Source organism: Coenobita brevimanus, chromosome 66 (assembly GCF_032717465.1).
Source record: "Coenobita brevimanus isolate Jiangsu-jjx chromosome 66, ASM3271746v2, whole genome shotgun sequence".
In the NCBI taxonomy this organism is placed as follows: Eukaryota; Metazoa; Arthropoda; class Malacostraca; order Decapoda; family Coenobitidae; genus Coenobita; species Coenobita brevimanus.
The window spans coordinates 7,707,132-7,722,496 of record NC_137019.1 but is presented as its reverse complement, the minus strand read 5'-3'; the positions used below and the strand labels follow the sequence as shown (position 1 = coordinate 7,722,496).

Sequence of the window (15,365 nt, the reverse complement as noted above, 5' to 3'; positions counted from 1 at the left end):
TGGACCCTAACCTAGCCTAACTCAGAAAAACACCTTCCTACTGCACATGCATAGCTCCTAACACCCTATTCACACCAATAAAGGACATTAAAAAGTGAAATGAGGTAAGTATAGCATCGAAAAAAGTACAGTATGAAACATTATGTTCGGATAGTGGGGATGTTCGGATATTGGGCGTCCGGATATTAGAGTGATTACTGTATATATATATATATATATATATATATATATATATATATATACTATATGAGGCTCCTAATAACATAGTGTACCGAATGCCACATGTTGAAAACGGAGAAAAACGCAGTTAAAGTTGTGTAACTTTCAAAATGTCGTAACTTTGGAACTAGAGAATATTTTTTAGTGCTTTTTTTTATATATTTTAGCTTGAAGTTCATACTTTCATGTCATGCTAATCTTGGTAGAAGAGAAATTAGTAGCATTCTGAAAGGTACAACAATAGCTGCGTTCTTCTCCAGTGTGGTTATTGAGAGACAAAACGTACTCTCAGTAAGCATTTTTATCAATCAAACCAACCAAAGATATCAATGGGAAATGTTTACAAAAGCAAAATGGATGTATGTAATACTATTTTCAGAAATTAAAAACCATTATAAAAAAAGGAATCTTTCATTTTTGCCCACATCTCCGGCCTCCTCGCTCTTTTTCTGTTATGAGATGACCAGCAGCTTTTTGCTCACTACTAGAGTCACTCATGTTCTCGAACCAATGAGAAAAAACACTAAAACAGCTCTAAACATAGCCTATTAATCCAGGCAGTGTTCTAGGCCAGCTGGTAAACAAAAAACTGCATCATGTCACGATAGATTCCCAGATCACAGCCGCCAATGTCTTGCTGAGCTCTCTGTCTTTCCCATTTTCTGTACATTATAGCTAACTTACCCTTAAAATCATGCAATTTTATGCCAAAATATTCCATTATGTTAGAATAATGGTACAGTAATTAATAATGCTATAAAAAAAATGCATGACTGTAAGCATAAAGAATCTGGTAACACCAGACATGTTGCTGGGAGGCACTTGGCACATTCTGTGACCAGCATGAAGGCTTGTCGACGCACTGAGGTGAAGCGGGCAGTGAGACCATGTTACAGAAGAAGAATCTGAACCCTAATGTCAGTTGCATTCTGTACCTCGTGGTTGCTTTCCAGATCAAAGAGGGTTTGGGCTACATAGTGGTATACTTAACTCAGTTTCGCTTGCAGTGGCTCTCGGTACACTATGTTACTATGGGCCTCATATATATATATATATATATATATATATATATATATATATACTGTATATATATATATATATATATATATATATATATATATATATATACTGTGTATACATATCTATATATATCTATACTGTATATATATATATATATATATATATATATATACTGTATACATATATATATCCCATTGGATCCTGAAGTTGCTGGGCGAGGCATTGCACTGGGAGGGTACTAAGTGTACCACCCTCCGCCTGTTGGCTCATAGTTGCGAAGCTCATAGGTCCCTACCCGGGGGTTCCCTACTTTATTAAGATTTGAAAATTCCCAGTTCTGTCCAGTACTCTGGACACTGGGCTCCAATGGAGTAAAGAAACTGATAGATTTACCAGTCATTAACCCACTGGATCCCGGAGTTGCTGGGCGAGGCATTGTACTGGGAGGGTACTAAGCGTACCGCCCTCTGCCTATCGGTTCATAATCGCGAAGCTCATAGGGCCCTGCCCGGGGGTTTCCTACTATATTAAGATTTGAAAATTCCCAGTTTTGTCCAGTACTCTGGACACTGGGCTCCAATGGGATATATATATATATATATATATATATATATATATATATATATACAGTATATATATATATGTATATAAAAGCTCGATTAAGTGAAATGCATGGGGATTCTTCCATTCCGGATGTGGAATTTTCTGGATAATCGAATGTTACTCTTAGAAATTTTCTGGGAGGTCAAACAAATGAAATAGCACCAAACCTGGGATTTCATTTCATGAAGTACATTATTTAGTATTAAGTACTGTACAGGTACACTCACACTCACTAATATCTGCCCAGGGGTGCCCCCTTCCTGCCTCAGAATACCCAGGGAAGAGGGGATGGGGGGACGAAATGAGCTCCACCCGCCACTACTCGAGCTCCTGACCATCCTCTATACCCCTACCCAACCCCCCACCCCATCCATCATTCTTAACTAGCAGTTACATCTCAAGCTGCTTTCATGCTTAACACTCTTGGTCCCATTACTAATACAAAGAAAGAGCATTAGCATATGTTAAAAGAATATAACTATCAACATGTTGCAGCAAGAAATTAATGCATTATGACGCTGACAGTAAAACAAAAATGTTAACAATGGCCACCTGAGGCCTCCTGTGTTGGATGCACTGCTTTGCAAACACACACACACACACACACACACACACACTGAAAAACACAGACATAAACACACCCAAACACGCAGGCACAGACACGGACGCATGCAAACACCCAACGCATGAGGCCTGGGATGGCTGTTGTTAACGTTTTTGTTTTATCGTCAACGTTATAAAGCACTAATTTCTTGCTGCAGCATGTTCATAGTCATATTATATACTTTTTACATATCCTAGTGTTTTATATTTGTGTATTAGTAATGTGACTATTAGTGTAAAGTATGAGGTTAGCTTGAGATGTAACAGCCAGTTAAGAATAATGAAGGGGGGGGCTGGGAGGGGTAGGGGTATGGGGGAGGGTTGGGAGCTGGGATAGAGGCAGGTGGAGCTCGTTTCATCCCCCCCTCCCGTTTTCCCTGGGTATATGGGGGTTCGAAGGGGGCACACCTAAGCAGAATTTATGATAGTGTGTACACTACAATACACAAAAAGACAGCAAGAGAAACTGTACAGGACTGAACACAAACCAGCAAACATTACCAAAAATTATTTAAAGAAAAATTTAGCACATGTTAGAGGCCAAAATAATTTTGAAAACTTAGCTGCGTACACTACTTTATCCTGTACTGTACAGAACTAATCAAGAATTATAGGGAGACGACCGGTATCCGGAATATTTTCGAGCCCATGCCGGATCAAGTTTGCGTTCCGGTTATACGGATGTGCCAATGCATCGCATGCCGGTTAATCGAGCTCTTACTGTATATCTATCTATCAATCTATCTATATATCCATCGTCCAATCCTACGCTGCCCCATGAGGAGCTTAGGTAGGCAGTTGGTCCTGACATTTAAGATGAGAGTGAATATATATATATATATAGAAAGATAGATAGATAGATAGTCACTGCATGACAGTACTGTTATCCCCACTTCACCATCCAGATACAAAGCTTGGACCCTGTTGGAAGGACACAGGTCAAGAGTGTGAGCAACAGAAATGTGCTGGAAGGAGCATGTGGAGTTACATGGAGACATAGAGAGACAAATGAGAAACGAGAGGGGCACTGTAGTACTGTAATGATATGGATGTGACTAAAATATATTCTGAGATGGTTTGGCCATGTGGAGAGGATGGAGAATGAGAAGTTGACTAGGAATGTATGTCAATGAGAGGGATGAAGAGACCAAGGATGAGATGAACGGATGGAGACATATGACAGAGGGTTGTGTGAGTTGGAGGGAGGGCAGCTAAATGGCAGATGACAGGGGAACATGGAGGTGACTTATTTTTGGCCAACCCTTACAGGATTAAGATATCTGGCTACAAATACACTGAGATAGACACATAAAGCTTTTGAACCTGATAATGAAAGTAATGGAGAGTCTTGAAAGATATGAAAAGGAAAAAAGTGTATAATGATGAGATGCAGTTTGGGTTTATGTCAGGTAAATGGACCACTAATGCAATATCCATTATTCAACAGCTTCAGGGGAAAAAAAAAAAAATGGTACAGGAATGAAGAGAGTGTTGTACTTTACTTTTGCTGATTTGGAGAAGGCTTCTGATAGAGTGCCCAGGGAGGTTATAAAGTGGACAATGAGAAAAGCCTGAGATTGAGGAATGGTTGGTCAGTGTAGTTATGGCAATGCATGAAGTGCTAGCACCCAGGTGAGAGCAAACAGAGGTTTCAGTGATGCATTTTCCCTGAATGCTGGTGTGCATTAGGGGTCCGTTTGAAAGCTCTCATTGTTTATGCTTGAAGCTCTCTCGACTGACTTAAGAACCAGACTCCCTTGGGAGGTGTTGTATGCTGATGAGTTGGTATTTACTGCAGGGAAAGAGAGGGTAGCATTGGAAAGGTTTAGAATGTGGAGAGACGGACTAAGATGTACATGGGCTTGATGATAAACATGGATAAAACATAAGTGATGATATCTAGGGCAGGTGGCAGTACAGTCATAGCAGAAGCACTAGGGCCATATGCTGTTTACAATAGGGGTGTGGGAAATAACTCCATTTTGTTTGGTGTTTATGACAAGTGATTGCATATGAGATGCAGAGGTACTATGGCTGCCTGCCTCCAGTAAAGGAAAGCATAAAGGAGAGAGACAGGAAAGAATTAATTTTCCTAAAGAGTATCTTGAGTGTGTGGAGTTTTGTTGTTTGGGGGACATGATGTGCTGGAGAATGGGCTGGAGCTAGCTTGGTAGCAAGGGTAAAGAGTCCCTGGAAGAAGTTTAGAGAGTTATTGCCTCTCCTGACACTGAGAGGATTCTCCCTGTGCTACTGGGTCCTTGTATGAAGCATGTGTTAGAAGTGAAATGCTGCACAACAGTGTGACTTGGGTAGTAAAGGAGGATATTCATAGGCTCAAACATACAAAGATGAGGATGATTAGATAGACATGTGGTGCATCCTTGAATGACAGGCCTGGGGGGTTTAGGAATATGAATAAAGTTGGCAGGAAGGATGGGAATTGAATGTGATGTGATGAGGTTGATTAATACAGTTTGGGCATATGGAGAGAATGGAGGATTACAAATGGGTGAAGAGGGTATGAATGTTAAGGGTAGAGTTGCTAGCCGTAAACCAAAAAAGAGCTTGGGATGAGGTCATACAGAGTGACCTCATGGACAGGTGAATGAAGACAGACTGCTAGAGACTGAGTGGTGAGGGGACCCACCATTAAGTGACGAAGGCTGATGCATGCAAGTATGTTGGAACCTTTATAAGTGAAACAAAACAAAACAAATACCTGACTTTACTGCAAGCATTTATAAATTACCTATTATAGTACTTCTCATGCACATTAGCCTAACTGAAATTTTTGGACTGAACCATAAAACAAGAGTTACCAATCTGAGTTACCTGAGACATTCTTGTGGTGGTACTGTACAAATGAAAGGCGGATGTCTTTAGGCTGATATCGTGGGCCCAACACCAAAGTGTGATCTGCATAGTTTTCCCTTGTCTGCACAACCAGCTCTCTGCTCACACTTCCTGGCATGCAAATAATAAGTATTACATAATAATATACAATACAAATAAAAACATTCATTGTAAACCATTTGCTCTATCTACGGTTATTTCCTTGCTATCCACAGGAAGTGACATCCATCTTGCCTGAACAGAGAGCTTGGATGGCTAAGACAATGGGTGGAAAAACTCCAACATACCAGATAAAGGCATAGAAACTCTGTTCCCACACGTGCCAGCTTCAGCAAACTGCACTATAGCCCCAATGATATATCACTCTTATGTTGACTGCCACTGGTGCTATATGCCACCACTCAACACTGTGTTCCAAACATTTGTTCCTCTACTGACTCCCACATATTTTTCCATTCCTTGGATGTGTTTTTCAACTAAAGGCAATACTCCTTATCTCTGCAATGGTTATGAGTTACTTAAAGAAAGACCCCCCCCCACCTTTTTTTTTTTAGCTACTATTGTATATATATGCTTGACTATTATGTGATTTCTTAAATAAACCAGCTCTTGGTTCTTAAAATAAAATCTCTTTACTTTTTATGTGACTTCATTGTAGACATGGAAACTTTACCATTTAGTTTTGAATTATATCCAGGTGTAGACAAATATTTTCCGCTAACAGCATATATCAATGACAAATAATAAAAACCAAGTTACTACCTAAGCAGCTCTGAGCTGAATGTCCTTATTCTGGTCACCAGCAGTCTTTCAACTGATCTGTAGTAGAGTATTTACCTTATATAAGTCTCAGCATCTAATACAACCTACCTATCTACACATCTGCAGCCTCACAACCAATACAAGGTCTCTGATAAGGCATACTGCAACCTACAACTTAATATAAACTCATTACATCTGTATAAAGTAACTGAAAAATCACACTCCTATGCACACCAACATACAACATCAACAATTAAGACCAACCAGTATCCAGCAGAAGCAGCCAGTCTCCGTTTACTACAGGGCCTCTGGTCTAGCCCAGACATCTACTAATGATAAGTCATTAAGTACCATATGGTAAGTTCAAACTAATGATAAGTCATTAAGTACCATATGGTAAGTTCAATCATATAAGGAACTGATAACATCTGTTGGAAGTACAGGACAAAAAGTACTGATGTGGTACATATATTTATACCCTATAGAAATAGAATGACTTAGCAAATATCTGTAAATAAAGTCTATCTCTATCTATCTATCTATAGCTCGACACCCTAATCCCACAAAGGATGGCCGCAGACAAAACGCCTCCAAGTCGCTCTGTCACCCACTATTTGACTACCCTCCCCCCAACTCACTCCCCCCTCCCTCATATACCTCTCAACTCCATCCCTCCACCTCACCTACATACACTCTCTTAGTCAGTCTTTCATTCTCCACTCTCTCCACATGTCCAAACCACCTCAGTGTGTTTCTCCTAATCTTCTCAACCACATCCACATCCACCCCACAACGTTCTTTCACTTCTTCATTCGTCAACCTGTCCCTCCATGTCACTCCACGTGCTCCTCTCAAGTAACTCATTTCCACTGCTCTCACTCTTGACTTGTTCCCCTCTTGCAAGGTCCATGTCTCGCTTCCATACGTCAGGGTAGGGATCACAATACTATCATGCAGTGACTTCTTAACTTCCATACTATCTATCTACCTATTGCTAGACGCCTCAATCCCGTTCGGGGTGGCCACAAACAAATCGCCTCCACATCTCCCTGTCCCCCGCCATTTCACTGCCTCGCTCCCAACTCACACCCCCCTCTCTCATATACCTCTCCACCACATCTCTCCATCTCATCCTTGGCCTCCCCCTCCCTCTTCCCCCCTCCACCTCACTCACATACACTCTCTTCGTCAGTCTTTCACCCTCCATCCTCTCCACATGGCCAAACCACCTCAGTGTATTCCTCCTAACGCTTCCTATCATATCCACATCCACATCACAATGCTCCTTTATATCCTCATTTGTCAGCCTGTCTCTCCATATGACTCCACAGGCTCCTCTTAAATAACTCATTTCCACTGCTCTCACTCTTGACTTGTGTCCTTCCAGCAACGTCCAAGCTTCACTTCCATACGTCAGAGTTGGTACCACAATACTGTCATGCAGTAACTTTTTCACTTCCATGCTCATTTCCCTGCTTATCACTGCTTACAAGGAACCAGCAACCTTTCTTCCCTGCTGTACCCTTTCAAGCACTTCACCCTCCAAACCTCCATCCTTACTCATCACACTACCCAAGTACTTAAATGTACTCACATTTTCCAATTCCTCACCAACCAACCTCGCTGTACATTCACTGACTTCACCCCTCTCAAAGACCATCACTTTACTCTTCCCTACATTCACCTTCAGATTCCGTTTCTTACACACTCTCCCAAACTCATCCACCAAGCCTTGCAGCTCTCCTTCGTCTTCACTCAACAACACAGTATCATCAGCAAACAACAGTACAGGGAGTTTCCAAACACTACCCTCTCTCACCAGGGCCACTCCAACATCCACTACCCTACCTTGTACCTCTATTATTACCACATCCATGTACAGATTGAACAACCATGGAGACATGACACATCCCTGTTTCAACCCAACCTTCAAAGAGAAAAATTCACTCAGTTCACCATCCACATGCACTGCAGCCTTAGCACCCTCATACATACTCTTCACAGTATTCAACAACTTCCCATCTACTCCATATATTCTTAATACTTTCCACAGTCCATGCTCACCTCCCTATTTCTCATCACTGCTTTCAGTGAACCAACGACCTTCCTTCCCTGCTGTACCCTTTCATGCACTTCATCCCCCAAAGTTCCATCCTTACTCATCACACTACCCAAGTACAGTACTTGAATGCACTAACATTCTCCATATCCTTGCCATCCAACCTCACTGTGCATTCTGTGACTTCATTCCTCTCAAACACCATAACTTTACTCTTGTTTACATTAACTTTCAGATTCCTCTTCCTACACACTGTCCCAAATTCATTCACCAAACCTTGCAACTCCCATTCATCTTCAGTCAGCAATACTGTATCATCAGCAAACAACAACACCGGAATCTTCCAAATCTCACCCTCATTCATTAGTCACCCCCACATCCACTGCCCTACCTTGCACCTCCTTTACAACCCCATCCATGTATATATTAAACAGCCATGGAGACATCACACAACCCTGTTTCAGTCCCACATTGAGATCAAAGAACTCACTCAGCTCACCATCCACTCGCACCGTAGCCCTAGCTCCTTCGTACATACTCTTCACACCACTCAACAATTTCCCTTCCACTCCATATATTCTCAATACCTTTCACATACCTTGTCTATCTATTCTGTCATAAGCTTTCTCCAAGTCCATGAAGGCAGGATACACTTTCCTTCCCTTCTCTAGATACTTCACTAAACATCTTAAAACAAATATCTGATCTACACACCCTTTGCCCTTCCTAAATCCCCTTTGTTCTTCTCCAACTAGCTTCTCTGTTATATTCCTAACCCTATCAATGAGTATTCTACCATATATTTTTCCAATCACACTAAGAAGGCAAATGCCCCTATGGTTACCACATACTTCTCTCTCCTCTTTTCCTTTGTACAAAGGAACAATTATACCTGATTTCCAATCCTCCGGAACCCTTCCCTCTTTCCAAGCCAATCTACATAAATTCCATAACCAGTCCACTACAATCTCACCCCCGTACCTCAGCATTTCACCACATACTCATTCAATTCCTGGGGCCTTTCCCATCTTGATCTTCTTCATTACATCCACAATTTCCACCCTACTGATCTCTTCCTCCCTCCTCTCATCTCTCCTCCTACTACTAGGAATTAGTGGGAGAGGTCAACCATATTATTTATTTATTTACTTATTTTGTAGTAAATAAGAAAAAGTCCAATTCTCAAGGAGTAAAGGAAAATGAGCAGAGATTAGTGAAAAAACGGGAACAAGACTATCCATCATCTGTGAGACAGGTAGACTGCAATAATACCGTAAGATTACAATTTACAACATGCTTGACTATTGTGTATCCATCCTGGATGAATCCCAGTGCTGGGTGAGTGAGAAGTGAACTCACATTGTGACTCTACAGAACTTTTATTACTAACTTTTCCTTCTACAATCAATACTTTCCGAGATTTGAGATTTTGGCCCAGACAGACACACAGAGATACATTTTGTACAAAAGCAATGAACACTGACTTCATCCAACTGGCTCAAAAATACATTAACCTGAAGATCTCTCTCCATAACTATCTTTTTATGTATTTCCAGGAGACATTGACAGAGGCATCTAAGACAAATATACAGTACATGAGTAAAGTGCATGCAATTTTTTTTATTTTAAGGATGATAGGTATGCTTAGCTCTGCATAACTACACAGTTCATATTCTAAACCCCACCTACTGATACTGTGAAAATATCCAACATCTGAACTAACCTTCAATGGCCACCAGGGGAGCAGGTGATCGTGGCTGGAGCTGGTTGAGGTCCCGACACAAGTTTCCCGCTATCACATTCCTCAAAAATTTACAGCTCATATCACTGGGTTTGTATACACATATGATGCCATTTAATAAGTTCCAGGCCTTGGGACCGTACTGAATCAACTTCACCATGACTGACTGGAAATGTTTAAACCAAGGAAAATTTGGTACTGGGTATCTGGACTACACCAGTAGCTTTGGAAATGTAATGTATGTACAGTAATAGTACTTTAGGAAGTAGATAGACTCTGTTTTAGATATTTTCTCAATGGCTATGCATATATATATATATGATGCTTTAAAAGTCATGTTCAAAGTTCATATCCAAAGTATTTTGCAAATGAACTCCACAAGTCTAGTGCCTCGCTCCTCTCTCCTCCTCATAAAGGAAGTAGATACTAACAGTGCCCTGAGGTGTCTTAATATCTTCCTGGAATCGAATGAGCAGTGATGCAATCAAGCCATAGGCTAAGCAAGGCAGGCCTGTGGATGAATTGAAAATACAGGTATGGTTAAGTACAAAAATCTGTCATCTTAACCCTATTTTCCACAGTTATAAAAGGGGTGAACAGGATTAGGGCTACCATACGTCTGTATTTTTCCAGACGTCATCCTTTTTGGTTGTTGCTCCATCTAGGAGGAATTTCTAAATACTGTATGGTATATAAATCTGTCAGGGACTTTGCCTGTTATATACTTCACCAGAATTTTCCATGTGAAACTGGTATGGTTATATTGTATCAGAATTAGTAATTAACTACAGGTATTTAATCCTGAAAGATTAAGATTTGTAGGCCAGTTCAATCCTGGACTGTTATAGCTCACTTTGTGGTTCACATCTCATTGTGAACTGGTACCAAAGCCACCTACCATGGCTCCACTTGAGTAAAGTTTGAAGAATTAAACCAGTGACTGATTCCACAACACTTACAGATACTTAACAAAGACAGCAAATAATGCGCAGCACATGACATATTTATCTATCCAACCATCATCCAATCCTACGTTGCTCCATTTGGAGTATAGGAGTCCGGGGCTAGGCAAGTTGGTCCAGACATTTAAGATACATATTAATACAATCAAAACAAGTTAGTCCATCCATCCATCCATTGCCAGACGCCATGTATCCCAAACGGGGTGGTCAAGGGCTTAGAGTTAATTGTTTAACAAGTTAGTACTGTACCGGTACTGTATTTACTGCTTCAACCCCCCTTCCTCCTACTCCTTTGTAGAGTGTCCATTTTTTTTGGATGTTCAGATATAGTAGCCCTAAACAGGATCCAGGATGAGATACACAGTAAAGTAGGGGAAACTATCACATGAGAGCCAGTAGGTTATACACATAATCATGATAGGTGGTGGCAACCATCATCCACTCACTTGATGTAGTACTGTCTACTTTTTCCTTTGCCTTTATCATTCTTTTCCTGTGTCTGCCCTCCTCTCTTCCTATTGCTCCTAACTTTCCTGTCACTTTTTATTACCCTTCTTTCATTTTCTGGTGACTCTACATTGAGTGACATGCCTAATGGTTTCCTGTAAACTGGGAAACCATTTACAACGCTGGGTGGTAACCATATACTGTAACCAATCTATACGTGTTCCGTACGTGTCAACAAGTGGGTTGATGGAGGGTTAGTGCCCCTCCCTGTATAACAACTACCTCGGCCACCCCTTACAGGATTAAGGCATCGGGCTACAGATAGACGGATATACAGTATATCTATTAGCATATCACTCAAGCCACTGAAATTCTCAGATCCACCCAACAGGCAAAACCATGGAAGCTAAAGTTCTTAACCTGATTAACTCCTCCATGCCAATATAAGCATACATTACTTATGGGTGCATCTTTTCGTGAACTATGTGTTTCCAATCACCACCCTCTTTTAGCACATAACTCTTAGTATGCTATGCAATAACTACCACAGATATGACCACATAATTCTGATATTAAATGATATAGGCAGGGTTCTAACTATATGTCAATGATTCAAAATACTCAGGTCTACACCAGCAACTGGTGAATGAAAATGAAATAACCCTGATCTCTCAGTATACAGTGCTATACGTATCAATAATCAGTAAGCCTCTTTCAACATATAAAATGTCTACCTTACAAGATAACTTCATGTGAAATTGTACACAGAAGATTAAAGTGTTGGTAAAACAAAATTTCAGTCACCACCACTGAACTGCAATTTACATAAAATCAAAACACCATAGTTATACTTTACAAAATGAAGCAGCATCATACCACTCACCTAAATTAATCACCTTCAAAACTCTGAAGAAACTGTCATCAAATGAGAGGTCCTGATGTGGTCGTTTTGTGCAGTGGTACTTGATGTATGGCCAGCAACCAGTTCTCAGTATATGGTAGTTTTCTCCATCAACCTGTTATTATGAAAAGAAAATGAGATTTAGGTTCAGATTGAAATGCAGAAAAAAAAAGAAAGAAAAGTATTCTGGTCACAGTGTTAGCCTGGCCTATGCCTATGAAAGAATGCTACAAGAAAATATATATATATATATAGATAGATAGATAGATAGATAGATATATGAAAAAACATCTTTTGTGCAGTCAAATAACCATATTTCACATGTAACAATTGAGTCTGGGAGGTAGCCAAGGAAGTGGGCTCAAGCCATTTTCAACATGTATGCATTACAAGTGGTGATTACAGTACCTCAGTAAGTCCATCATTATTTTACTCATAAACATGTGGAAAAATAAAATTAATGAAAGAAGTCTTAAGCACTTATTGGTCAATTGATGAAGTGGAAAGAAACATGGTGGACCTGAAATGTACGGTATTATTTTACAAGTGGACAATATGCAGTTTTGGGATTTTAGAACTATTATCGTATAGTATAGTCCCTGAGGATCACAAATAACCCCCATTACCCCATTCGGAAATAGATTATTACTCCCCTAAGATATGTTAGGTATGTTGGGTTTGGTTTGGTTAGTTTTATTGTGTTCGGTGAGGGACATTTCCGACAAAAATGAAGGTCAGAAACATTTGATTCGCATCAAAAACTGCCAAAAAAATATATTGCACTACCTCGGGGGTGTATTGTCCACTTGTAAAAATTTACCAAATGTACTGTACTGTAGAATTATCAAGACCCATGCTCACACATCAGATCGTATATGGCCATGGCCCTTCCGTCTATTTCTTCCCCACCTGACTGCTGTCACGCCAACCCTCACTAATCACTCAGCTGTTTAGCAGAAAATAAAATAAATACGTAGGAATTGCAAGCACAGTAATTTTCCTTAACGAAATAATGGTAATTATTGGGATGTCCTGTACTTCACTCTACTGATTTGATTTGATTCTTCCCAATTTAATTTTCATCCAGTGATCAAGGAAAAAATATAGGTAATTTGGCTGTGCCATTTACATTCCTGGTTGATATTTAAATTGAATTAGGTGTTGTTCGGTTGTCAATGTTTGGTCGACTAAAAACAAAAACAACAAATTGACCTAAATACATTTAAATAACCTAACCTAACCTTGAAGGCCACCAATTCCGCTTATAAACAACAGGAACTATAAAATATGTAAAAAATAAGGAATGGAAATTGTGTATACAGTACAGCTTGAGTCCACTTCGCTCTGAGACTACCACTGTGTAAATTTTGGCAAGAAACAGAATTGGATTAAATATGAACCAAAAAAATAAACTGCACAACCAAGTTATATATTTTTCTTCATCACTGGACCAAATTAACACTGGGAAAAATACAATAAAATCAGGAGAGCAAAGTACTGTATAGGATATCCGAATAATATCCAAAATAACCTTCATTCCTATTGACTGGCTTTCCTCTTCTCTGCCAGTCCAAAAACATTCCAAGATGAATTTGTGGGTATTATTTTACAAGTGGACAATATGCAGTTTTGGAATTTTAGCACCATTATCGTATAGTATAGTCCCTAAGGATCACAAATAACCCCCATTACCCCATTCGGAAATAGATTATTACTCCCCTATGATAGGTTAGGTATGTTGGGTTTGGTTTGGTTAATTTTATTGTGTTCGGTGAGGGGCATTTCCGACAAAAATGAAGGTCAGAAACATTAGAATCGCATCAAAAACTGCCACAAAAATATATTGCACTACCTGGGGGGTGTATTGTCCACTTGTAAAAATTTACCAATTTGTGTACCCTCTCATGGGGGTATAAATTTCCACAGTATTATACTGTACAGCATATAAAATTTTCTAACTTACCCCGTGCATATTCATCATACCTACTGTCACCTATCTTACCTCCAAGTTAAAATGAGACAACCCCCACTGATCACTTGTGACATCCTTATATTTCACAAAATATGATGTCCAGTGAGGCAAACACCTTTGCCTCAGGTGAGTGGTTAGCACCAAGGAAGACAGTGGCTTCTGTATCTTGGCTTTGTTCAAACTCCTTAAACACTGTCTCAAGTGCATCCCTCTTCCTCTGGTATAATTCGTGTTAGTATGGTCGGTATGAAAGTGGGGAGAAACCCACATAACACACACACACACCCCTCCCGTGACCACTTGACTCGTTATACTGAACAACACCCGGTGACCGGTGCTCATCATCGTCGATGTCTGTTGTGACTTGTGCGAGTATCGGAAATGGTCGTGCAGGTGACCTCGACATGAGTACAGTTTTATTCTCACACACACTGCTTCCTACTAACTGAGCCCATCCTATACTATAATTCTCTAACACCATCTATGTATCTAAGGGGTCGCCATAAACAAATCGTCTCCATGCCGCCCTGTCCCCTACCATTTCTCTGTCCTCCCCCCACCTTACACCCCACTCTCTTATGTACAGTACACTCTCCACTCCATCCCTCCATCTCATCCTCGGTTTCCCCCTCCCTCTCCCCGCACTGAGCTCTATAATAAGGAGAGGCTATACATTCTCCTAGTCTCTCGCTCTCCAACCTCTTCACATGGCTAAACCACCTCAGAGTCCTAACGTTTTCTATCACATCCACATCCACACCACAACGCTCCCTCACTTCCTCATTTGTCAGTCAGCCTCTCCGTGTAACTCTACAGTACATGCTCCTCTCTAATAACTCATTTCCACTGCTCTCACTCTTGACTTCTGTCCTTCCAACAAGGTTCAAGCTGCGCTTTTGTACGTAACACAGCTACCTCCTATTATAATCAGAGATGGACAGAAAATGCTTTTAATGTGTTATGTTGTGTGTTCTAGGGTCGACTTCTCGTCCTTAGAAACTAGCTACTGAGCTGGAGTTCTCTTTCGAGACCAAATCTAGAATACACAACAAGAGGAACAGGGCATAAAAACTCAGGTCGACTAACGTTACACGTATATTACCTTAATTACACAAAGAACAGATACAATATTAATATTGTACACACGTCAAGCTAGTTGAATCTGGCCCGGGCTGCTGTGGTCTTGGGTTGCTTACAGGTGTTGCTCGGGCGTGGGAGGTAGC

The 15,365-nt window shown here is 40.4% G+C and overlaps 2 protein-coding genes across 3 annotated transcripts in view; both read right to left on the bottom strand.

Moving 5' to 3' along the window:
- The window catches only part of LOC145405370 (pseudouridylate synthase TRUB2, mitochondrial), a 33,035-nt gene extending 23,000 nt beyond the window's left edge, over positions 1–10,035 (bottom strand). Inside the window, exons 1-2 of one of the 2 annotated variants that reach the window (XM_080276773.1) lie at positions 9,843–10,035; positions 5,278–5,409 (exon numbers count right to left, since the gene is read on the bottom strand). In XM_080276773.1, coding sequence (XP_080132899.1) covers positions 5,278–5,409; positions 9,843–10,020 — 310 coding nt within the window. In that variant the 5' untranslated portion in view covers positions 10,021–10,035. The remainder of the gene's footprint in view (positions 1–5,277; positions 5,410–9,842) is intronic. The other variant, XM_080276774.1, reaches the window with a different exon arrangement.
- Positions 10,036–10,202: 167 nt separating this feature from the next.
- LOC145405372 (uncharacterized protein C15orf61 homolog) lies at positions 10,203–14,405 on the bottom strand. The gene is made up of 3 exons (XM_080276777.1): positions 14,173–14,405; positions 12,153–12,285; positions 10,203–10,371 (listed from the first exon to the last, which is right to left on the bottom strand). The coding sequence occupies exons 1-3, from the start codon at positions 14,347–14,349 to the stop codon at positions 10,244–10,246; spliced, it is 438 nt and encodes a 145-aa protein (XP_080132903.1). The 5' UTR covers positions 14,350–14,405; the 3' UTR covers positions 10,203–10,243.
- Positions 14,406–15,365: the final 960 nt, after the last annotated feature.

Coding starts and splice junctions, on each gene's coding strand:
- LOC145405372 (XM_080276777.1), bottom strand. CDS start 14,349: ATGCACTTGAGACAGTGTTTAAGGAGTTTGAACAAAGCCAAGATACAG. Junction 12,286..14,172: donor TGTCTCATTTTAACTTGGAG/GTAAGATAGGTG, acceptor TCATAATAACAG/GTTGATGGAGAAAACTACCA. Junction 10,372..12,152: donor TTTGAAGGTGATTAATTTAG/GTGAGTGGTATG, acceptor ATTCATCCACAG/GCCTGCCTTGCTTAGCCTAT.